The following is a 25,517-nucleotide window of genomic DNA, read 5'->3' on the forward strand; positions in this document are numbered from 1 at the left end:
GACTTAGTATTTACTTTCCTTAAGGAAAAGAAGATCAAGACAGAGACTGAACTGATAACGAATCTAAATCTATTTAAAGACAGTCACCCTGGACACACGATTGACAAAAGAGACCTACACCAACTAGTAGCCACAGCAACAACATTCAACAACAACAACAATGACAAATTCAAATGGTCCAACACCAAGACTTGTTTCAATTGTGGGAGAAAAGGTCATGTAAAAAACCAATGCAAAGCCCCTATAAACTACAATAACAATTACAGATACAGAAGTTACACTAGTTTCCACAACCCAAACAGCTACAAACAAAACAACAATAACTACAATAATAGACCACATAGACTACACCAGAGTGCAAGTCCCAATGAAAGAGGAAGTTTTGCAAACAGTTACCAACACAATAGCTATAACAGAAACAGGCAATCTAGAAGGGACCAATATAACTACCACACAAACAACCACCCAAACAACTACAATAGAGGAAACAATAGAAACAACAGTGGCAATAACACCAACACCCATAGAGAGGAAAATGTAGCCTACATGCAAGCAAATAAGTCCAAAATAAAAGTCTTTCCATCCTATGTTAATTCTAAAGAAGTAGGATCAATTCGCGACAGTGGAGCCACGGCAATAATAGTTAAAGCCTCTTTAGTTGAACCAGGACAGTATCTAGAAGACACAGTAAAAGTGACCTATGCAAATATACAAAAATTCGATATTTGCAAAACCGCTAAAGTCCTAATAGAATCACCCTGGATTACAGGAGAACTAGAAGCTATAGTCATGGACACCCCAGCACAAGATCTAATAATAGGCAATGTAGATGGTGTAAAAGATCCAACACTAGAAGAAGTTATGCAATGGGCGGAAGATAGACAAAAATATTCCCTATTTAAACATGAGGCACTATTAGCTCAAACCAGATCACATAAAAAAATAACACCAGAAATAGAATGCCCCACTGTATTACTCAATGAAATAGGCATAACTAGGGAGGAACTAATAGCTATGCAGAAAAATGACACCACAATACAAGACCTCTTAAGCAAAGACTATAACAAGATAAATCTAAATAACCACCATATAGAAATTAACAACTTAGCCATTAGATATAACAGGAAAGAAAACTGTACTAGACTTCAAATCCTGATCCCTAAAACTTTAAGAGCTAAAATATTAAATATGGCACATGATGACCCCACAGCAGGACACTTAGGAAAAAAGAAAGTATATGCTAAGATAGCCAATAAATTCTTCTGGCCAAAGATGGGAAAGGACATTAAGAACTATGTAAACAGTTGCACAGAATGTGCCAAACAAAAAACAGTGACTAGAGCCCCATTAGAAAAATCAGATAAATCTCACCATTTTTGGGACAAAATTGCCATGGACATAATGGGACCCCTAACAACCAGCAGTAAAGGGAATAAATATATTCTGGGTATCATTGACATGTCCACTAGATGGGCAGAGGCATTTCCTCTAAAAGATATAAAGGCTATTGACATATGTAATTGCTTAAAAACACTTTTTCTAAAATTTGGATTCCCTAATAAGTTACTGTCAGACAATGCATCAAACTTTAAGTCCCACCTTAACCAAGCATTTGCAGAAATGACTAACATCCGCCTAGTCCATAGCACTATCTACTCACCACAGGGAAATGGAGTAATAGAAAAATGGAACAGAACTGTAAAACAGATGATATATAAGCTAGAAAGAGACTCAATGAGCACCTGGGACCAGACTCTTAGTTATGCTATATTTGCCTACAACACTAGCATCCATGAAACCACCAAATTCAGCCCCTATGAGCTTGTATTTAACAGAAAACCTAAAGGACCGTTAGAGTTATGGGCTGACAACATGTTAGACTTAGAAAACATAGAACAGTACCATCCTTGGATAATTCAGACCAAACAACAGCTTAGACAAGGAATAAAACTAGCAGAGATAAACATGGACAAAAATCTAGAAAGGCATAGGAAAATAAAAAACAGAAATAGAAAACTAAGAACACTAAATGTAGGTGACCAAGTTTTTGTTAAGATAGAAAACAAACACTGTAAAGATAAGAATGAGGGACCATTTAAAGTTATAGAGAGAATTAATAACAAAGTGTACATCATTGATAAAGATGGTAGAGAATGCAAACTCAATATTGACAAACTTGTAAAATTGGATAAGAGACAAATAACTGACACAGATATAATTGAACCTGATGTAGAAACCAAACACAACATACAAGAACATATAGTAAGCACCATAAACACCACACACAACAGTAGTCCAAACATTGAAAATGATATGTTACAGAACTTGACAGTTAAATATAGTGATGTAATTACACAAAACCTAGGATGTACCAATCTGATAGAACACACAATAAAACTCAACAAAGCACTACCAACTAAGACAAAAGCCTATAGTATCCCCAAAGCATATGAGGACTTAGTTAGAACAGAAATGACCAACTTAATTAAAGATGGGAAGATAGAGAGATCAGAAACATGTAAATATGCATCACCCATGGTCATTGTAAAAAAGAAAGACAGTGGAGTAAGAATCTGCTGTGACTTTAGAGAAATAAATAAATGCACAGTCATAGACCCAGAACCCCTACCAGACACTGACAGCATAATTACAACTTTAAGTAAATCATCCCTATTCACAACAATGGACTTAAACAGAGGCTTCTGGCAGATTAAAATGGACCCTGACTCTAAGGAATATACAGCATTCAAATGCACTATGCCAGGCCTAGAAGGTATCTATGTCTGGAATGTCATGCCATTCGGCTTAATAAATAGTACAGCAACATTTCAGAAATGCATGTCAAAACTATTAGAAGGCATAAATAATGTATTGTCTTATGTAGATGACATTTGTGTTTTCACCAACTCACAACAGGAACACATTCATGTACTAGAGCAAATATTTTCAAGACTAAGAACACACAACATGACATTAGCCCCCAAGAAATTAAACCTAGCTAAGCCTGAAATCCAATTCTTAGGATATTGCATTACCAATGACAAAATTACACCCACTGAAACAAACCTAACAAAGATTAAAAACATAAAAGAACCTAGGACTAAGAAAGACATGAGATCATTATTAGGACTTTGCAACTTTTATAGAAAGTTTATTCCAAATTATGCACAGATAATTGAGCCCCTTGTTGAATTTACTAAAAAGAAGCATGGAAACACAATTTGTATAGATGAAAAAAGTAAACTAGCATTAAGCAACTTAAAAGATAAATTTAATGAGAAACTAGAATTAGCCAGTATTGACCCAACATCAACACTATCACTATACACTGATGCCTCCAACACTGGTATTGGGGCATGCTTACTACAGCAAAGAGAGTCATTTTTTAAGCCAATAGTACACATCAGTAGAACACTGTCTGAAACAGAAAGAAAATACTCAGTGATTGAGAAAGAATTATTAGCCATTGTATGGTCAGTTGTAAAACTCAAGAATTACTTGTTAGGTAGATTTTTTAGCATTAAGTGTGATCACAAACCATTACTGGCACTAAAAAGAAAAGATCTAAAAAATGACAGGATAAACAGATGGACACTCATTCTCTCAGATTACAAATTTGATTTAGAAAGCATTCCAGGACATGAAAATGTAATAGCTGACTTTTTATCCAGATACATAATACATGAAAATGAAACAAGTGAAAATAATGACATTAAACACATTAGCCAGGACATTCTGATAGAGTAAATAAGCAGTACAAAACACTTAGAAACAAGCAGTAGTAGTCAACTTAGTCAAATTAACATTCTACACATTTTGCAAATAGGTCATGGCACTTTATTGTTACACTTTTCTTTTGGGTCATGATGACATTTATGCTTATGATCAATAACAGATCATCTATTTTCTACTCATTGTATTTTATTGTCAACTTGTAATATGACAAATGCCAGATGTGTTTATTTTGTGTGTATATATTGTATTTCATTACTGATTGTGCACAGCAATGTAAACAATGAGATGTAACAGTGAACTACTTGAACTGTTGACCTGAATCTTTTTTTTCATAACAACTCACAGATGTAAATATTGTCTAAAATTTTTTACACACCTGAATACTACAATGAATGTTTATAAACATGGAAATTTGTTTACTATTGTACTTCAATACTACACTCAGACTATTTATAGTAGTCTTATGCAAGGTCAACCTTGAACTGGATTGACATGTATCTGAAAATTTTTTTTTTTTTTCATTTTTCTTGATGATGGCAAAACTTAGAATAATATTTTGACACAGCACATCACAGTTGTAAATAAATATGAAATTTTTTTTCTGTAATCATTTTGAGTAAATTTACTCAGTGTGTCAAATGATACACATTGATAATGTGGTGCATCTACAATTATAGTAAAACATTGGATGTGGAATAACTTGTATATTTTTCTTTTTTTATATTCATTAGCATGTGATTGCATGTACAAATTTTTTTTTCAGTACAAATGTATGCATAAAGTTTGTTAACACTTGATGGAGGTACTTTTCATCACAATTAATGATATTTCAGTGATTTTGCTCTCAGTGAATTAAGTATATAAATGATTTTTTTTTGGACTCAGTAATTTATATGATTTTATACATAATTACTAAGGTTATATAAGATGATATGGGCAATTGAAGTGAACTTACAGCATTTGATAGAATATTGGACCAAGCTCATATATATTTGTACAGTGATATTAATGTAAAATATATTTGTCAAAGATTTTTGGTCAAAAATCTTTTTGGAGTGTGGGGCGTATGTCACAGTCCAGTTTTAGAACCTCTGTGACATGAAGTGACACGCAGTCACCTATTGTATCATTCCGTGCTAGCAAGCACGAGGTTATGTGAATACGTTAAAGGACTCTAAAATAAGGGTAAAAGTTAGTTAGTGAAGAACTCCAGCAGAGAGTGGATGTACGATTTTCTCTGTCTGTAATATGAATGAATATTAATGTATTTGATTTAATGTTAACTTGAGAGTTTTCTTTGGATTTATATTTTGAACATTTCATTGATGTGATTACTTATTCCACATGGCATGGACAGCCAGTATTTATTGGTGTATATTTTGTGACGGCTGAAGTCGCCAGTATTTTCTGTAATTTATCCTATATATAATAAACGTTGAGTCTGCTACCAGTGTGTTCATCAGTAATTATAAATGTTGTCATTGGAGACCTTAGTATATTAGTAATGTTGCGCACTTGCAAATCTAGTGCGTCTAATAAAGCACATCGCTAAGAGAAGTATTATAGCCGTACCAGAAGAGGTACCTACATCACACGGACGTACCCACGCCGCTACGCCTACAGCCAATACCAGGTAGCGACACAGGGTCACATATATGCATGTTTTTCGTATTTTCTACACAGTCGTTTACCCCTGCAGCAGTAAATCTTTGTTTTTTTGATTAGTTACAGTAGTACAGTACTACATCTAGATCTAGTAGTAGACTAATTGAAGTAATTCTATTTTTGCTCTTTGTACTTGTCTTGTATCAGCCTCCAACGTGGAACCAATTGAATTAGATCTAGATTCTAGATCTAGAATTCTAGATACACTGGATCATAATCCTGTTAGACCATTCACAATTAAAACCTTTGGTGTATTTTCTTAGCTCTTCGGGTTTGAAAGTTTAAATTCATTAGGCCTAAACAACAGACCTATAAATTTTATCTCCACAATGTTATTTCTTTGCCTGGTTTAACCATACATTTTTCGGGAAAAATATATATCACAGATTAAAATTTATATCAAATAAAATGTGTAACCTTTAAGGCAAATGTAACAGGATATTGGATTTAAATGTTTTATCCTCTAGTCTGTTTAAAACTTAAAAAAAACAAAAACCACTTACTTATTCAGCTTTTTAATGCTTGTCCTTAACTGTTGGAAGTCTGGCCTCTCTGCTGGGTCTTCAGACCAACACACTCTGATGGTGACAGCCAGCTCATCGTTGGGGCAATCGAATTCTTCCAGCGTTGGACGGAAGTAGGGCTTTACCCCAGTCTTAAGTTTATCAAGGATTTCTGTCAAAATAAACGCAACTGAATGGAACAGATCGGTCACAAACACAAAATTATTTTATTTTTAATTATAGCTTTTATATAGCGCTACTTTTATGCTTATAGCATGCTGAGAACGCCTTGGTCCAATCTCATTTGTAGACCGGGGGGGGGGGGGAGGGGGTATCTGCCTTAAGCCGCTCAGTAAACACAACTCTGCCGGGTCGGGTGTCGAACCTCGAGCCCCCTTCTAGGGCCAAGACAAGTTCAAGCGCACTTGGCCTCTCGACCACGCTTCCCAGATTGCGTTATAAAATCCAGATGAAATAAAAGCCTATTTATTAATTAAAGGTACATCTTGTAAGATATATTGTTCTAAATACAAAAACAAATTAAATAAAAATACTCTGAAATTGTCAAAGGCGTCCTTAGAAATCCCGAAATTAAAATCCTAGTGTTCACCAAGATTCGAACCCTAAACGGTCCTAGACAGGGGCGTAGCTATGACTTTTCCATTGTTTGGGAACCCAGGGGGCTTGAACTTTTTGGGGGGCCCTGCGTTTTGAGTAATATTTAATTTTTAATGTAAACCCCCCCCCCACTAATTTAAGGGCCTCCCTCAAGTAGAGGCCCGAGGGGATTTTCTAATTCTCCCCCCTCCTCCACCCACCCTAGCTACGCCACTGGTCCTAGACCCCTCATTTCAATAGCCAAGTGTTTTTTTACCATTCAGCTACCAGTCCCCGACTCAAGGCCCTATAGCGACTTCATCGAGGTTTCGAAAATGACTTCAAGCTTCCGTTTGAACAACAATTAGACCACATCATCTTTAAATATAGAAAGGATCGTTGAAATAAAATGCAACCGGGGGGGGGGGCATCTTTAAAAAAAAGAGCAAATTAGAAAATTATAGTTCTAGATACTGGAGCTTGACCTAGGCATAGGGCATATCAGATGGATTTAGATGATAGATTGCCTTGAAAGAATGTTACCGTAAAATGTTTGTAAAATGTTTTACATGTTTCTGATGTTCCTTCAGAGTTGAAGATAGTTTACTTCCTAGTCCAAACCTCCCGCAGGACGACGGGGGATGGGAGCGGGCAGGATTTGAACCCTCGACCATCGATAAATCCGAACGACAGTCCAGCGCGCAAACCGCACGACCAGGCAGCCACCCTTACTGAACATAGATAGGTAGAAATATTCTACCAGTTAAATACTAAAGGGTATGAAGCCCAAAGAAATACCACGAATTGGATGGCTTGAAGGATGGCTTATGTAGCGATTGATCTAAAACGTTCAGTCATTGAGACGAAAGATTCAGGTGCAATATGACTGGGACGATGTGTCTAGTCCAGCCTGTCCACGGCCCTCCATTGGCTGTAGCATTACTGGTGACACACGACATAGCTTAATGCATTGTATAAAATAGTTTGGTCTTACCGTTGGGTGAAAGGTCAATGTTTCGTAAGTGAAACACGCCAGATCTGTAGACTATCTCCTGACAGATGATGGCGAAACTGTACACGTCTGCCTTCTGAGTACCGCCTGCTGGAGGATTGCTCATCCTAAGAAGCTCGGGCGCTGTCCATAATTGACCTGTAGATAAACATTCGTAAATTTAAAATGAACGTTGTGGTGATGGATGAATAATTATATATTATATATCAACCAACACACATTATAATTCATACAAATGCATTTTAACTCTTTCTCTCTGTAATTATTTTTTTTCAACATTACCACGTATTTCTTCATTTTGCTCAATACTATTTCACTACCCTGTTATGATTAGGCCTAAGCTTCAAAATAAGCTTTGTCGTTTGTTATCAGAAAATGTTTTATTTTATATATGATTAAAGGAAAATGCATGCTCTTTTTATAGAACACAAAATACATTTTATATAAAAAAAAATTATTTAATGAGGTCAAATCAACGATGGTATCGTCAATCAGGAGTGAAAGAGTTACTATATTAAACATTCAGAGGCTTACTTCTGTGTTTGGCGTAGAGGTTTTCTTCCAGCTCTTCTTCCTTTTCTCTGAAGTAATGCAGCCCAAAGTCCGTGATCTTGACCACGAACCTACTGTCCACCACGCAGTTGCTGGACTTTAAGTGACCGTGGCTTTTGATCTCAGTGCTATGCAAATAGGCCATTCCCTGGTTTTAGGTAGACAGACAACGCATACGTTAAGATGTACCGGTATATCATGTTTGTGTGGAACACAGTGTGAAACTTAATAAAAATTTGTTTTTTCGATTTGCAAATATTGTGCTCTTCCCCCATAGGATATGTATTTATTTCATGGAATATGTACCGTATATTCGTGCATATAGCCCGCGGTTATACACGCTTTACACACGAATAGCAACTGTGCGGGGTATACACATTTTATTTTACTCTTAAACATAGTATAATGGAAACTGGACATATCGGTGGGTCTTTATACCTTCTAAAGTTCACTGTGTACTGTTTTATAGGTAGTGTAATTTCTTCATACGAAAGGGTGTATGTTTAGCCCCAAGGAATGTTATAAATAGCATCTTTTGGTGCAGAAATGTTTCTAAGATGATTTCACACCTTATTATTTGTTTAACTGTCAGAAACCAATTTTGAACACCGCATCTAAAACCTACGAGACCCGAGTAAAAGATCCTGCGCAGAATCGCGGAAACGACTAAACGAGATATGATCTAATATGCGGGACAAACTAATGGGATTTCATATATAAGTAAAATTGTGCAACCTTTTCCAAACTTTAAGATTGACCAGAATGGCTTGATGTTTAACAATAAAACTATCTAAGCATCATGTACATAACTTACTCTGACAATGTCTTGCATTATGGAATATCTGAACATCCAGTCTAATTTGATTTCTTCATTCTCCAAAACATCCTAAGATCGATAGAGAAAAAATACAAATTAAACATTTTTGGGGTAAGAAATCCAATTGGTTGCATTAAGAAAACAAAAAGGAAAGGAATCCTTTCGGACCTTGCAACTTATAGGGTAGAAAATGTGAAGGTCATCTGTTTTCTATGGCTGACTGTTAACGAGGGTGTCATGTGGTCAGCACAGCGCCCAACCGCCTTTAATTTACCTAACTAATGTTAGGTAAAAATTAGAATAGGGTGGACTTTTGGGGTGTCCTAAAAATCAAAGGATTCAAAATCCAAATAATTACAGAGATTTGAACCCGAGACAGCCCCGTTCGGAAGCTAAGCGTTTTACCAATCACCACCACGCTCAAATAGATTTATGTACTTTGAACAGTGACACTTATAAGTGATTTACAAAAACTTACACAAAATTATTTCTTCTCATCACGTCTAATGTACAAAAGCTAAAAACAAATAGATAGTCTATGAGTGACTCTGCCATTGCGTGGTTAATTTACAAATCAGTAAAAAGCTGACAGTTTAGTAGCAAAAAAGTTGGCTAGATGAACACTAATCGTTATTTCTAGATTGCTATCTAGTGACATAATGATAATCCAAAAGCAGGCGGAGATTCGTGAATTAGATCTACATCAGGGATTCTCAACCTGTGGATCGAATCGCGACCCCCTTGGGGGGTCGATTGACGATTTGCCAGGGGTCGCCAAAGACCATTGAAAAAAAATGGATAGTTATTGTCTATTCTTCTAATGCTGTGTGAGTGTGCGGGGGGGGGGGGTCGCGGCTAAGTGGGTGATTGTAAAAGGGGTCTCGGGTTAGCATAAAAGGTTGAGAACCGCTGATCTACATGATCTAGTATTGAATAAACACAAATCCACTATACGTACTTAGACTAAGTTATTGATGTTTCGTTCTCGTGTCTTACAAAAGAAGACCAAGGATGGTGTTAGGTCCTGTTACGTAATGAGACTCTTTTAACAATACACCAGGAGCTTAAAACGTCAATATCATACTTTATAAATAATTGAACCTTAACACTGTAAACACTATTTTGTTTATATGCCTCCATTTTTTTTTTTGGTTCTCCTTTCAACACGCGTTCGCACCATTCCACATTTACACTGCGATGCGCACGAAACAGATGGCGAGCGTTAGGGAAACAAACGACATTTGTACACATTAAATGTTTTCTTTTTAAATGCTTTAAGTTTTCCTTCAAATTCTTAATGAAACTCCTTCGCTTCACCCAGCTAGAACTCATCTATACTCTCTATTTATGATTGACACATGAGGAGACATCTTACTATTTTACTACACTCAGCAAACAAAAAATTAGAGAGGATTACCTTAGTAGAGTGATCAATACGGGTCGAGCATGCGCCCTTTCATGACCGTTGACCTAAGGGATGCATTTTTATATATAGGCCAGAAATGAGAGATTGGCTCTGTTAAGAGGTCTCCCATCTAGTAGCTAACCTATTGAATAACCTTCTTCTGTTAAGAGACGCGACTCTTTGAGCCTCACCGGTGCTTCCTAAATCCGGCGAGGCCGGAAGCCGAGACAACGAGGGATTTCCCCAAGTTCCTATTTTGTACCGCCACTAACTGTAAAAGAGCAGTTACTGCAACGTAGACCCCTCACCCACTCCCCTCTTGTGATGAACGTTGTAGTGGATTGGAAGGTTTAGCGGAGACTTTCTTACATCCTCCCCTCGTAGGCAACATACCCGTTCGCTTGACCATGCTACGGAGTTCACTGAATGAACTGTCCCTTCTCCCTACGGACATTTTTGTCTCCCCAAACAGACGTTCCTATGAGGGCACTACGCTGAGGTTGGCAATAATTACCAGCCCCCACTTCCAGCAACAAGAGACAGTCTTATCTTATCTTATATAATACAGACGTTACTTCAAAAAAGATGATTACGTCCTACGCGTCATGTATTTACTCATGCGTATTAACCAATGACCTAAATTCTGCCAAGTCACTGGTTTTCCTGGCTAGCTCAGACAACTCATTCCATGCTCTAATAGCACTAGGGAAAAAGGAGTATTTGTACAAATTTGTCCTAGCATATGGGACGAGGAATGTGCCTTTATTTTTGTGTCTTTCTGAGTATTTTATTAAATTTTGTTTTTGTATTTGAAGATTATGGTTCAGTGTTTTATGTATAATTGCTACTTTACTTTTGAGTCTTCTGTCCTGAAGGCTTTCTAAATTTAGTGATTTTACCAAAGGTGTTGCTCTAGTCAAATGTGAATATTCGTTTGTTATGAATCTCACTGCTCTATTTTGTGTCAGTTTAAACTGGTCTGACAAATCTCGCCGATTACGCTCTGCGTAAGTAGTTCGTGCTCGAAGCGGAACTAGCGTACCACCAAACTGTTTTAGAGACCACGCCATGTCCACTTACCTGTAAACTACCCTTAGGACAGTACTCTGTTAATATACATTGGTGGGGCACATCAATACATACTCCATGGAAGCGAACCAGATGATCATTCTGTAAGTCTTTCATCTAATATGGATAGAATCATTATATGACATTGGCATGATTCAAATGATAACTTTGACGATGGAAAAAAACATTTGGGATTTTTTCCACGTCCGTTGTCAACAAAGTCAAGGACAATATTTTAAAGATAGATGCTGACAACTAAAAAAAAACAACAACAAAAACAAAACAGCTGAATAAACAAAAAATACTTAAAAAAAGATTATGTAAAGAAAAGCAACGCACAATCATTGTCATATTAGTTAAATATTGTCATATTTATATCTCTTTTTGCAATATAAAATAAAAATTAATTAAATAAGACTAAATTGATTAATTGATTGTTACAATTTTTTCAATAATTTATCTATTGTTTTGAACAATGAATTACTGTGCGAAATTTCAACTTGATCTGAGAATGAGAAGTGTGGAAAAAAACGTTTTAAAGAATCCACACAGACGGACGCAGTGAGTTGCTATGAGCTTTGTAAAATTAGTTTATGCTACAAGCAAAAAAAGTTTAGAAATGTGTTTTACAATGCTAAAGAGTACACATAATTTAGCGTAGGCCTACACTTTTTTAATTCGCCATAGTTACAAATATGAAATATGACTATAGTCAGGCATGAGCTTTCAAAGGTAAGTATATTAATTCTTATTCTTACACAAATCTTTGCGCACCATTATCTTAGACCTATTTTTTTTTTTTGAAATTACATACCTTTTTAATTTCCAGGAGCAAAGGTTTCTGAATGCTAATGTGAGCCCTTGGAATAGGTTTGATCGCTAAAATAGCACCCTGTGTTAATACAGTAAACAGATTATTCAGGAGATTTTTTTTAAGGAGACAAAAGAACTACAGCAAACTGACTCATAACATTACAACATAGAAATCATCTTTTGTTCAAATTTCCTCTATTCAGCTTGCCGATTCTTCATCGGGTCAAAAAAAGAGTCAACACAAAACCTGGGCTATCACGGTTCTCAATTTTTCTAATAAATTTTACATTAAATGTACATCTCTGGGAAAAGAAGTATTAGCTAATAGGCCACACTGGTAAAACTCTGGTTTGACCATTTTAACTTTTCAAACTCTGGTTTGACTCTTATAATTTTTCAAAGTATAATAACAATAACTTAAATTTGGCTTTATTTATAGACGAGTTAAATAAAAAAAAAATACATTTCGCGCATCGTCTGGATCTATAGTATCATTGGTAGGCCTATTTATTAGCTCTGAATATATGTATGCATGCGCTTAACCAGGATTTTTTTCCGTGGGGAGGGGGGGGCGGGCTGGGGGATATGGGGCTTGGGGATTTGGGTGAGGTAAAAGATGTTCAGTTTGTTTTTATCTTTCCTTCATTAGTTTTTTCAAGAGCAAAGTAATTGTACCTGGTACAAGTGGTCAGCTTGATAAAGGAGAAACTATCTTATAAGAAATTGTTTACTTCTAAATAATTTATATTTGATTTCTGATCCTCCCTTACATTGAGACGGGGTGGCAGCCCTGGTCAAGTAGTATGCGCTTTGGGCTACCGTCAAAATGGTTTCGGGTTCTATTCAGGCCCGCCCTTCTGCGGCATGTCTTGGCTAGGAAGCGACAATAGTTGTATCTCAAAGAACGTCTGAAACCTACTTAAAGTCTAGACATCGATTGCTACCCACTAAAGGCAAACAAGCAATCATTAAATAATGATACATATAACACTAAGACTATGAAGTAACGCTACAATCCCTTACTTTGTAATAGCCAGTCTTGGTAAACAATTGTCTGTTTCCCACATCTCGTAAGTGCACTGCTATGGTGTCCGCCGAACAATCACTTTGGTAGGAGTTGCGCTGTGATACACGGAGTGATGAAATACAATGTTACGGCCCAAAAATAAATAAAAACGAGACGTTAAAGCTAACATATTGTAATGATTCTGCACCAGCGCAGACGCTTCTGGTGCACACCAGCGCAGACGCTTCTGGTGCACACCAGCGCAGACGCTTCTGGTGCACACCAGCGCACTGTTCAACACTCCAGATAGACAAAATGTCTAGATGAACAATGAGAGACGGTTGACATCCAGCCCTAAGGTGTGTTGGGGGTAGAAATGCCAACAAGATCTATGTGCCCTATTTGATAGTGATCTTTATTTGCCTTTTTCATTAAATTAATAATTAAACTTTTGTAATTGTTCATCTCTTTGAGTGCTTGCCTAAGATTTTCTAAGGTATCAGCATATTTAATGAACGGGTATTTGCATGAATATGTATGTGTTGTCTACCGGCTATTGTTGGAAGCAGTTCAAAACTATCAAAAACTCGTCGTGTATTGTTATAAAAATGGTACGGTACTTTATATGGAAAAATGAGTTCGCATATTTTATTTTAAAAAGTAAAAATATTTGCTTTGAGAGAAACAAAATAAGCTTTTGTACAAATGTATATGTAGTCTAAAATATGTGAAATTATTTTTTTATTAGCGATTATAATTTTTGAGATCTAATCTTGACAGACAAACAGACATACCACACAAAACTAATATTGTTACATAAAGGGACATAATTAAAATATTTCACAGTATATAATCTAGCCTATATAAATCTTTGCAGGCGCAGTGGCTAAGAGGTTAAGCTCTTGGCTTCCGAACCGAAGTCACGAGTTCAAAGGGCGCCCCTTGAGTTAACACAACTCTATAGGGTACCTGACATTAGTTGTGGAAAAGTAAAGGCGGTTGGTCGTTGTGCTGGTCACATGATACTCTCGTTAACCGTGGGCCACAAAATCATATGACTTATAATACATCTTCTGCCCCATAGATCGCAAGGTCTGAAAGGGAACTTTACTTACTTAGTAAGTCTATATTTGTCGATGGGTTGACTAATTATTACATTAAAATCAAAATTATAACCTAAGGATATAATGGAACTCTTTAAAGACACATTGTTTTAAAAATGTGCTGATGTATTTCGTTTAGAAAGAAAGAACTCTGTATCCGAAATAAATAAAATGATTATTTCCCTTGGAATAAGATCCAGAAAAAGAGAATACAAATGGATATAGGTAATAGGTACACACGTCCAACACTGGAATCATAATTAGCACAAATGTTAAACATAACGGTCAATAAGCGGTAATTAGAGTAGCTTTAGTGTATAGTCCAACAAGAGACGATTAAACTGTTTTTTTTTTATGTGGCAATTAATAACAGCCTTTTAAGAAGAGGGTTCTCAAAAATTAAATCAGAGCCTTTTTTTGTGTCTATTTAAGAAGGGACTCATTTCAACTGCGCCCTGTGAGCATAAATAAAATCCCCGCAAGAAATGTCAGTGTAACAATATAAATTAAGTTCCTCTTTAAAGTTTTGCGATGTGTTAGATAGATAATGTAAAGATCATCTGTTTCTGAGACTCACGGTCAACATCTTTACTTTTCCCAACTAATGTCAGGTACCCATTAGAGCAGAGTGGACTCAAACGCGCCCTAAAGATTCCGACTTCAACAAATTCACAAGGATTTGAACCCCGGACCTCTCGGTTCGAATGCCAAGCGTTTTACCACTCAGCCAACGCGCCTATAAATAAATACAATTTATAATCATGTTTTACTTGTAAATTTATGAAGGACCTCATAATAGTGGACACCAAGTGGGAGGAGGCTTCAGACATTGCCAGTATTAGATTTTTGTGGAGTCGGCGCGGGAGGACTTAAGTCTAAGTCTAAGTTTACTTGTAAGAAGTCGCTACTGACTAGAGTCGCCACTAGAGGGTAATGTCACATTAAGCTTGTAAAGCGTCTTGGAATGTCTGTTTGTAAATGTACTTCTACATACAATATTTTTAAAAATTACGGGAAGGTTTGCAGCCACCATATTCCTGAACCAATGTGTTTTGAAATGCATGTTCGCGTTTTTTATTTTTTGCAACTGTGATAGAAGGCGAGCGGATGGTTTTGGTTGTGTAGGCTGTAGAGTTTCTGATGAAACCACGAGGCGGTTTAGCGTAATTGAATAAAAAGGATTGGGTTGAAAGTTGAAAGGGAGATTATCAAGAGGCGTAAGACAGAAATGACGTGTATTTAGTAGTGAGTTAGAGTTTCTTAAAATTATCATTTCATTTGTTACATTACTTTTATCTACTTTCAAGTTAAAGTTGTATATATTTATAAATAAAAGTTATATTAAGTTTGCTTTAAAAGAAGTCTTTTCAATTTTGTTTTCATTAAAAATTTAGTAAGCCTACATCGGTTAGTTGTATTTGCTTTTTGGTACCACGACCGAGCCCTAACTCCTGACCTACATATACCTTGCTACGTTTTTGTATAAAATATGTCAGATTTCTTTTCGAGTCTCAATTCACATGTTCGTTTACGAAAAATATATTTGTTTATTCGATTGTCTCCCCCCAGTGTTTGTTTACATTTGTTAGACTGTGTACTGACCATATTCCGTGTTGTGATCTTCACTATGTGTGTAGTTGTTTGTCATTCAGTGTAATAAAGCTTTAGATGTAACATGGTTTTTGTTATGTTAAAGTAGGCTACGACACACAAGCTATTAAAAAGACTTTCATTTATTTTTAAAAGGTTTGAAATATTTATACCTGATGTTGTTGATTTTATCTGGTAAATTTCTGTTTTTTTTTTTTTTTTTAACATTGAAAACAATCGAATAAAAAAAAAAAGAGCATGTTAACATGAGCTAAAAACACAAGCTTAAGTCATGACATAACAGACATGACCTAACAGACATGAGCTAAAGACATGAGCTAAAGACATGACCTAACAGACATGACATAGCAGACATGAGCTAAAGACATGACCTAACAGACTTGAGCTGAAGAAATGAGCTAAAGACAGAATAATTAAAGGTAATTTGCACAGATTTCGCAAGAAGACCAGTTTGAACAAACAATGAGCTACTCACGTGACCGTTCTGATTTTGTCTGTTCTCTTGTTTCTTATAGTTCATCGTGGGGGCTCCAAACAAAATGTCCTCCCACCGGACCCTCCAGTTCATCTCCGCCAGCTCCGCCTCTAATTTAAAGTGTCTAGAAAGAAATGGAACCAAGTTGAAGGTTAAAGGTCAGAGTTTGTAACTGTATAACTATCTTTTTTTTTTTTTTTTTTACAAAGCCAATATTAACTCACTCTGTCTGTCTGGGAGGAATCGTGCAGTCTTTATTTCTCCCACTTCCCTTTGTCGAATCAAGTTGAAACTTTCCACAATTATTTATTGCCGATGACAATACAGGAATCCATAAAATAAAAATTAACTAATAGTAGTAATCAATACATTTTGTTTCATATGAAAAAAAAATTGCAGTACGCTAAGGAGAGATAAGCCTTATGTTGAAAGTTATGTCGTTCGAAACAAATGTGAAACTAGACTTTTTAAAAATAGATTACAAAGCCTTCTATCTATATAAGAGTGGTTAACGCGTCGCCTTCAAGCATGGAGGCTCGAGACCGCTGAATGACGAAAGCGGTCAGTATCAAGCCACGATGTACGATTATAATTATATTCGTCCTTCAAGGGGCTGAGGGCTTTACACTGCGGTTTTGTGCCTTTTCATGGGGCTGGTGAGATATATGTAAATATTTTTTATATATTTTTATAATATATTCTTGTCCGCTTTTAGACGCATAACGACTATGGTTTATCTCACAGCACTTCTTATGGCTGTAGAGTCATGCTCTAGAGTGACACCAACGAACATCACAGTTAAAGGTGAAGATTGTGTTGAGTTTTAGAATTGTCATCCATTTTGCGTTTGGATGGAAAGTTCTTTCAGGGTTGAAATGATCACTTCTTCGCTGTACATTGCTTGTCTTGTCAGCACCTCTCTACACATAGTGCAGCCTAGGGCTATGTCTTCCCAGAACTCAATGTCCATGTACGAGACTTTGAGATGGGGAAGGCTGTTCGCAACAAAATCAAAAACGGAAAACTACATCGTGTCTTCATAATAAGTCTTCTAAAAGTTCATTGGCTTGGGATGACTTTAGCCTCTAAATCCAAGCGTCCTACAATGGATAACTCCCCTCTATAGCATCTAGAATATAGATGCATACAGACAACCACCAATCGAAAAGAGCATAGAATTGTATCAGTTCTTCATTGACTCTCTTAATGCCACAATAACAGAGTTGTATGTAAATAATAGGTCATGGTATATTCATATAAAATCCGACGTTTTTGTGAATGTACTAGGACGAAGCAAAAGCTTTTCACATTAAGTAAGTGCCTCTTTAGCCGTTTCTCTAATCTTAAATGGGTTGTCTGAGTCAGCCAGGAAAACCAACGATTTAGCAGAGTTTAAGTCACTAGCTGGACTGGATTGACACATTGAGTGCGCATATTTTGATGAGAATCAGGCTTACACATATAATATGACATGCCGTTTGTGGGCCGGGTTATATGGAAATGCCCGGGCCGAATTTGATGATGTACTATTACAGCAATTCTTGATGAAGAATGTACTGCATTTTAATTTAGAATTCAAATTGGTTGTAAGTACACATTTTTTTCGTTCTTTTTTATCTCCATATTGTAAGAATATATTTAAAAAAAATATAGTATCGTGATACAAATACTAATTAAAACAAGTCACAATCGTTTGAACATTGATATGTTGTTGTTTTTTTTACACGTAAACACTGCGTAATTACAGTCTCGTTTTAAAGTCAACAAAGAGAGATATCCATTTTATAGTTTGAGGTGGCGGAGTAAGTTAAGGTCCCTGGAAAGCTATTTTCCGTTCCTGTTGTAAGCGAACTATAGTTTAGACATGTCTCTTACCTATATACAAAGAAGGTAACAATGAGGACGACCAGAAGGATGGAACCCAAGACGATGATAACAATGCCATACTCGGGAAACGGCTCTGTGGACAATACATTAATTAATTAGTGTGATTACAGGACACGATTCTGAACTACAGATTTAGATCTATGCAAAACTTTGGTAAAATAATAATAGTAATAAAAATAATAATTGAACAACAATAATATTAAGAATAATAAAAATGAAGTATTGTGAACGAGTCAAAAGATTAAGCAAGAATGCATTATATATTCAAGAACATAAAAACCAAGATTTGTTTGTCATTTTAATTAACGTGTTTATGTCTGTTATGATTCAACGTTGTCCGCACTCGGTATCGGCAATTTATAAATTGCATTACTATTATTAATATTGCGTGAAAAACGAACTAATATTCATTCTCCGATAGTTGATGCTCTCAGCGCAGCAATAAGTGGCTCTTTAAGCCCTTTGTCCGAGCATCGTTATTTGTTGTGCTGCCCAGCCATCGTATGTTCAGTGTGGATAGCCCGGAGTGTCCGTGTCACTGGAATTGAACCTCAAACTAAACACGAGTTTAACCCCGCGTCTGACCCCCCCCTCCCCCCGAGCAGACGGAACAGTGTATCCAAGGTGCACGCCGTTCATTCAGGCCGGTGAGAGGAAGGTCTTGTTCGCTTTTGCTGGCCTTAGGGTTCCAAGTGCGATGCACAACTCTACAAGACATTTCAAATATGGGTAGCAGGTACCTAAATTGAGAATTGGGTCAATTCTTATTTTGGTAACGCCTTCCCGATGGGGTACATAAAAGCTATCTAGGACTCTAGTGGTCACTCAGCTGAACAATTTTCTATGCGACAATAATGATGACTTACTTTTGGGTGGGCATTTGCTACCGTCAAAGCCACATATGGGCTCGTCTGGAGGAGGTCCGTCACGTCCGCCTGCCCAGTGAATCTTTTTACCTTCAGTAGGAGTGTACTGTTTGGTGTTTCCAAAGTACTCAGCTACGACCTAATATAAAAAAAATATATTTAAAAAAACTGTCATTAAATTGTTGGGCTACAGTAGAATAATATAAAACACATGTAAATTCTTGCTTTGAATGTGTGTATGAGAGACCAATCGAATAGAGTAAGCCTGAGATGAACTCGTATTGAAAAAATCAGAGCAGGAAGGACTAATCCTCCCGTAGTGCTCTGGCAAGAAACTGGGCCGTTCGGCGTAATGCCTCGTAGCTACCATACAAGTCGAGTGACTGCTCAGACACGTTTCCCACTTAGCTCTATATAATATAGTAAGCCTGAACTCTAAGCTGTGATGTCGCGTCCTGTGGAAAGTAATAAAATATAGACCAATAACAACCTATGACCTGGCAATGTACTATTGGTCTAAACTGCCCACGTTGACGCAGGTCATTGTTCAAGCTTTCTGTAATGATTGGTCTTGGTTTAACCCTATTCGAGGTTTCTGTTTTCTTTTTTTTAAAGAGACAATATCTGATTGTTAGGTTTAATATTAAAAAAAAAAAGAGTAAATCGCTAGTTGTATTGCATCGACTAAAAAAGAAAATAAATAAGATATTTATTACTAGATAAGAAAAAATATTTGTTTAAAAAAACTTACCTTAAGCCCCTTCCCCCCCCCCCCCCCCCAAAAAAAAAAAAAAAGTAATGATAACAAAATGAAAATATTTTTTTTTCTGCCTAGAGCACCATTTTCATTCTCCATTTTACCAACAAAAAAATATAAGGTTCTAGCTTTTTGTAAAACTCAATATTTGTTTGTTCTATTTCAGTTTCCTTCCACGGGGTATCTACAATGACACTAAGGCAGTGTTTCCCCAAAGTTGGGTACGCGTACCCCCAGGGGTACGGGAAGAGTTTGAAGGGGTTGGGCATTAACTATGCTTCTCTATCTCATTGATGCAAAAAATGCTATTTATAATTTAACATTCATTTTTTTTCTTTTTATGAACAAATCTTTCTTTAATATTTTCGATAATATTTTCGGGGGGAGGGGACCGGGGGGGGGATTCGAGGGGAACGAAAATTATTGAAAGGGTATGCATATGTTGAAAGTTTGAGAAACACTGTTCTAAGATACAAAACATCTATGAGGATCATGAGGACCACCGTGTTATATACTAATAAGTGTTTATTCCCGAATATTAAAACCATTTTAAATCCAAATTAAGCAGATATAAGATAAAGGCAAATTATATGTTCTATATTAGCCAAAGAGTTTTGATAAGCCAATTAAAATCAATGCTATGTATCATAACACAGATCCTTTTGGAAGAATCCAAATTTGAAGGAAATTGTTATTGTTTGGCATGTAGGACACATATGTACGTACATGTGTCTACAACAGAGGACTATAGACAACCTAATGATCGTCAAGCTTGAACATTTCTGAAATTCTAAATCCCAGTCTTCACCGAGATTCGACCCCAGGACCACAGGTTTGAAAGCCAAGCGCTTAACCACTCAGCCATTGCGCCTCTTCAAAGCCCAGAACAAAGGGAAGGAAATTAGGACATTTAAAAAAAAAGAGATTTGAACTAGAAACTCCAAAGGTTTGAACTCCAAGCCTTTACCACTTGCCAACCTCGTTCATAATGTTAAGCACCAGCTAAAAAATATTTTGTCGGTCAATTAGTTTGCAAAAGACAACATCTTTGATCACCTCAAACGTGCCAGTCTCTGGGTTCAAGTCTAGTAGTGAGTAGTCAGCGTTCCTGTCTCCATTCTCATCGATACTCACATTACCTGTGATACCTGCAACAAGGTGAGACGACATTTCATTTGCAAGATGTTACCATAGAGATTGGGGAAAAAACGACATTTCATTTGCAGATGCTACCATAGAGATTGAATAAAACAAAACGGCATTTCATTTGCAATATGTTAACGGAGACACATTTAATAAAAACAAAACATTTCATTGCAAGATGTTACCATAGACATTGAATAAAACAAAGTCACTAAACTGATATATCATGGGTCTTTAAAGACACATACATACAGTAGGAAAAAAAAAACACAAAATATTGAGGCATCCTTTATAACAAAGGGATGTAAACCAATATAAAAATAAATAGGTTTTGTGGTTTTGGAAGACTTAATGTGATATAAAAAATATTCCCGGGAATAGCAAGTGAATTAATATTGCTCATTTACTTAATCGAGTCATTACTAATTAACAATTAAAGTAAGGACATCTTAGGTTAATACTCGTGAATATCGGATCGTTCACGACTGTTTGTATGTGATTTGGGTTTTAAGGTGTATTGATCTCGTTAATTATTATTATCATTATTATATTATAGCTTTAATATAGCGATATTCTCACGCTAATAGAATGCTTAGAGCGCTATGGTCCAATCTCATTTGTGGGAGGGGATATCTGGGAGAAGGTTTTCCGTGCTGCATTTAAGCAGCTCAGTAAACACATCTCTGCTTAAGTCTGGTGTCGAACCTCGAGCCCCATTCGAAGGTAGCCAAGCAAAGCCAAGTTCAAGCGTACTTATCCTCTCGACCACGCTTCCAACTTAAGCTCTTCTATCTATGAATAACAAAAAGATGTTTAAATAGTGTCCTTTAATTTTCTTGGGCACCTTTACAATAAGAGCTCGAGCGCAGTCAACGATTTACTGATAAACTTCGTGCTTATATTATTGACATCATCGACAGCAACATAGACATAGACATTTATATTTAGATTTGAGTTCATAAAGTTCATAGAGTTTTAAATTTTATAAAAAACGTTAACTGCACTGAAAGGGACAAATAATGAATAATTCAATTTTCTACATTCAAAAAAAAAAAAGAAAAAAAAGATCTAGAAACTTCCACTGGGATGAATCTAACGTGACTACTTCATTAGCCTAATAGTGAAATCTGAAGTCTGTTCGGTTACTATAGTAACAGTATATGCGTTAAGATCATCACTCTCTCAGTGTCAGGTAGTGCGTCATAAGTCATAATCTTTATAATCATCATACTTCATGAGAGTAAGGGCTTGATTGGCTAAACATCTTCCCTTTTAATTAAAAAACTACGGATAAATGTCCAGCGATTGAGCTTTGTGCAGGTCAAGAGAACGTGACTAGCCTTGAACTCACGAAGAGAGAAATACAGCTAAATCCCGTTATAAAGAGCACGCTGGACAGTGGAATCAAAGTTCGGCATGAAATAGGAATCGACTGGGCCATTGTCCGTCCTGCACCAAAATCTAGATCTCTATTTATATAAGAATTATCAACTCTTTCTCTCCTGATCGACGATACCATCGTTGATTTTACCCTGTTTTGAGTTCATAAACTCTACCAATTATAACATTGTCTGATTAAAAGAAAAGCGTCATTGAAGTTTAGCCCTAACAGGCTAGGGAAATACAAATGGGAAAAAATAAATATTTCTTTCTGAGCGCGGAAAATAATTACGAAGAGATAGAGTTAAGGCTTGGGTAACATGCTCCAGAAGAAAGGCTTGACAATTGCGCCTAATGTTTTTCTAAAAGGCAATTTGGGAATTTATCTTAATGCTAAAACTTATTTTGTATTTTATACTTAGGATGATTGATTGAATCTCTTTCTCTGGACACTTAATCCTTTTGCTGAAAAGCTAGCTTAACCTCCACCAGCTGTTTTCTTTCTTAAAAATGTTTTCTTCTAGAGTAAACTTTGCCAAAACTACTAAATATAAATACTAAATATTGTATAGTAACGAACCCTCAAACGTCCTGTTCCACATTCTGCGCGTTATATTCAGACCATCACTCACGTTGCCACCAGCCTCAATAGTCTCGTTCAGAGCGAGCGCGTACAAGATAACAGCGTCGTGGAAAGCGCCAACGAAACTGTTCACCTGTAAATACATGAAGACAAATAAGGCAACATGAATAACAGCAAGGCGTCACCCAAACTAGTCACAGTTAGCAAGGAATGGGGTGACAACTTTGCTGAGTGGTTCATTGTAATAAGACTTGCATGATAAGGTTAAGGAAAAGTCAGAAATACCGTATTGCATATAGTAGTCTTTATAGTTCATTCACTAGTTTTTGTAACAAATATAGCTGGTTTTATAATACATGTATTTGGTTTTATTATGCATGTTTTTCGTTTTATAGTACATGTATTTGGTGTATAATACATATATTTGGTTTTATTATACATTTATTTGGTTTTATAATACATGTATTTGGTTTTATAATACATGTAGATTTTATTATAATTCATGTAGTAGGTTTTATAATACATGTAGTTAAATGTAGTAGGTTTTATAATATTTGTAGTAGGTTTTATAATATATGTAGTAGTTTTATTATACATGTACATATAGTGGGTTTAATAATACATGTAGTTGTTTTTATAATACACGTAGATCTAGTAGGTTTTACAGTCGTAGAACGAAAGTTAGTGTGACCTTTTTTTCAATTTCTCACATCGCTGCACAAACATAGAAAAATATTAACAAACCCAGTAAATTCATATTACTAGTCAGCGTATGTGTATCATCCGCATACTTGGGCACTTTTTTCAAGCAAATATCATTTTACTAAGAGGCAAACAAGTGTCTCCTCGAATGCAAGTAATGTGTAAGTATATATCTTGTTATAATTTATAAATTTAGCTTGCTATTATAAGACTCAAATCTGTGATCTACAATGAATACATAATTATGCTGGCTTTCATAGACGTAATACGCCTTCTGACAATTAAATACCTTCTTGTTTTTAAACATTATAGCGGACTAACTGATTGACTTACGGACGGACGGACGGACTGACTGACTGACCTCTTGTTCACCATAAGTAAAGTTTGGGTACATCTTGGCGGCCCTCCTCTTCACCTCCTCGGAGAAGTTCTTGTAGTTCTCGCTGGTTGGTTTCCTCAGGGTCACGGTCATCAGACTCTCGTAGGCTTTACGCGCCTTTCTGTTGTTCTCTTCCGTGTCGTTGGGCCTGTACCATGGCTTGGCAGTGGCGTTGTCGCTATGGAGGAGACAGGCAACAAAAATAAAGAGTTAAATTGATATCAACGTTTCTAGGGTAATAGTGTATCGATCAGTTTAAAAAGAAGAGGCCCATGCGCTAAATTATGTGGTGATGAGCTGGGACATTTTCACTAATCACGTAGTGGCGAGCTCATCTTTGAGACTATCTGAAACTTTTAAAGACCTTTGATTAAAAGGAACATTAGCTCAAACAATAGATAGTAGAAGTGCATTAACATGGTTAGGGCAAGTTGGCATTTCACCAATTTATTGAAAAATTCAAAGGCTTGAGGGCGTCTCTCTTAATAAGTGTCCGAAGTTATAAAAAAAGCAATATATAAAAAATACTCTAAAAAATAAAACTAAAAAAAAATAAAGTTTATCCAATGGTGAAGAATTCCAAATTTACAATTATATGTCATAATAATGTAGAATGTATTTCCTTTTTTGATATGAAATAAAATAATTAATTATCGGTAAATATTTGACATGTTGATTCATCTTTTTTAAATTGGGTCATGTTTTGTGTTAAACACAATAACGTGTACAATTATCTAAGGGGACAAAATCCCACATATTTAACTATATTTCTTAATACTGAAATATAAATTTCCCTTTCTGATATCAAAACAAAATAATTATTTACCACTAATTAATTGACTTATCGGTTATTATAAATAAATATTTGTGTAAAGTTTCAACAAGAAGAACATTTATTTACACTTAAAAGTTTACAACTAACTTTTGTTGGAATATTGTTTATATAGAATTCTTCGTTTTTTTTTTCTATATTTAAATTATGTTTCGCTTTGATTTAAACCTAACACGACTTTAAGGATTGTAATTAAACCCAGACAATAATTCCCCAAAGATCCTTTGATGGAGCACTAAACTAGCAGCCTCCTGCCAAAGATCTCAAAATAAAATGTTTCAGAATGTAATGATTTATTAAACATTGATCATACACTTGGTGTTAAGATCTCTTATTTTGTGTGATCTACAGAATAAACCACTCTAACCCCATTCCACAAGCAACGATGCACTTACAACTAGAGTAGCTTAAGTAGAATTAAAAACGAATTTAGTCTCTCAGTGTCACGCTCGACTGCACGTTCAGTCCAGTAAATTGGTTAACAAAGTAGGTCAGAAAAAAAAATGTACGTTTTAGATGTCCAGCGAAGCTTCAAGTTGAATTCTTGACCAGTTGTTGTGTAAAATAAAAACATGTAGTGGCAAGTAGGCCAAATATTCGAAACTAACAAAATATAAAAATCCTTT

General features: G+C 35.9%; 1 protein-coding gene across 6 annotated transcripts in view; it reads right to left on the reverse strand.

The window, feature by feature from the left end:
• LOC106067685 (atrial natriuretic peptide receptor 1-like) overlaps nucleotides 1–25,517 on the reverse strand; it is a 486,432-nt gene that overhangs the window by 15,876 nt on the left and 445,039 nt on the right. For all 6 annotated transcript variants that reach the window (XM_056016970.1, XM_056016969.1, XM_056016968.1 and 3 more), the window contains 13 exons: nucleotides 24,042–24,237; nucleotides 22,976–23,111; nucleotides 20,929–21,020; nucleotides 19,116–19,254; nucleotides 18,238–18,322; nucleotides 16,363–16,486; nucleotides 13,191–13,289; nucleotides 12,169–12,246; nucleotides 11,367–11,471; nucleotides 8,879–8,950; nucleotides 8,047–8,212; nucleotides 7,495–7,650; nucleotides 5,904–6,075 (listed from right to left, as the gene is read on the reverse strand). In XM_056016970.1, the coding sequence (XP_055872945.1) occupies nucleotides 5,904–6,075; nucleotides 7,495–7,650; nucleotides 8,047–8,212; nucleotides 8,879–8,950; nucleotides 11,367–11,471; nucleotides 12,169–12,246; nucleotides 13,191–13,289; nucleotides 16,363–16,486; nucleotides 18,238–18,322; nucleotides 19,116–19,254; nucleotides 20,929–21,020; nucleotides 22,976–23,111; nucleotides 24,042–24,237 (1,620 nt within the window). The remainder of the gene's footprint in view (nucleotides 1–5,903; nucleotides 6,076–7,494; nucleotides 7,651–8,046; nucleotides 8,213–8,878; nucleotides 8,951–11,366; nucleotides 11,472–12,168; nucleotides 12,247–13,190; nucleotides 13,290–16,362; nucleotides 16,487–18,237; nucleotides 18,323–19,115; nucleotides 19,255–20,928; nucleotides 21,021–22,975; nucleotides 23,112–24,041; nucleotides 24,238–25,517) is intronic.

Source organism: Biomphalaria glabrata, chromosome 18, assembly GCF_947242115.1.
Source record: "Biomphalaria glabrata chromosome 18, xgBioGlab47.1, whole genome shotgun sequence".
In the NCBI taxonomy this organism is placed as follows: Eukaryota; Metazoa; Mollusca; class Gastropoda; family Planorbidae; genus Biomphalaria; species Biomphalaria glabrata.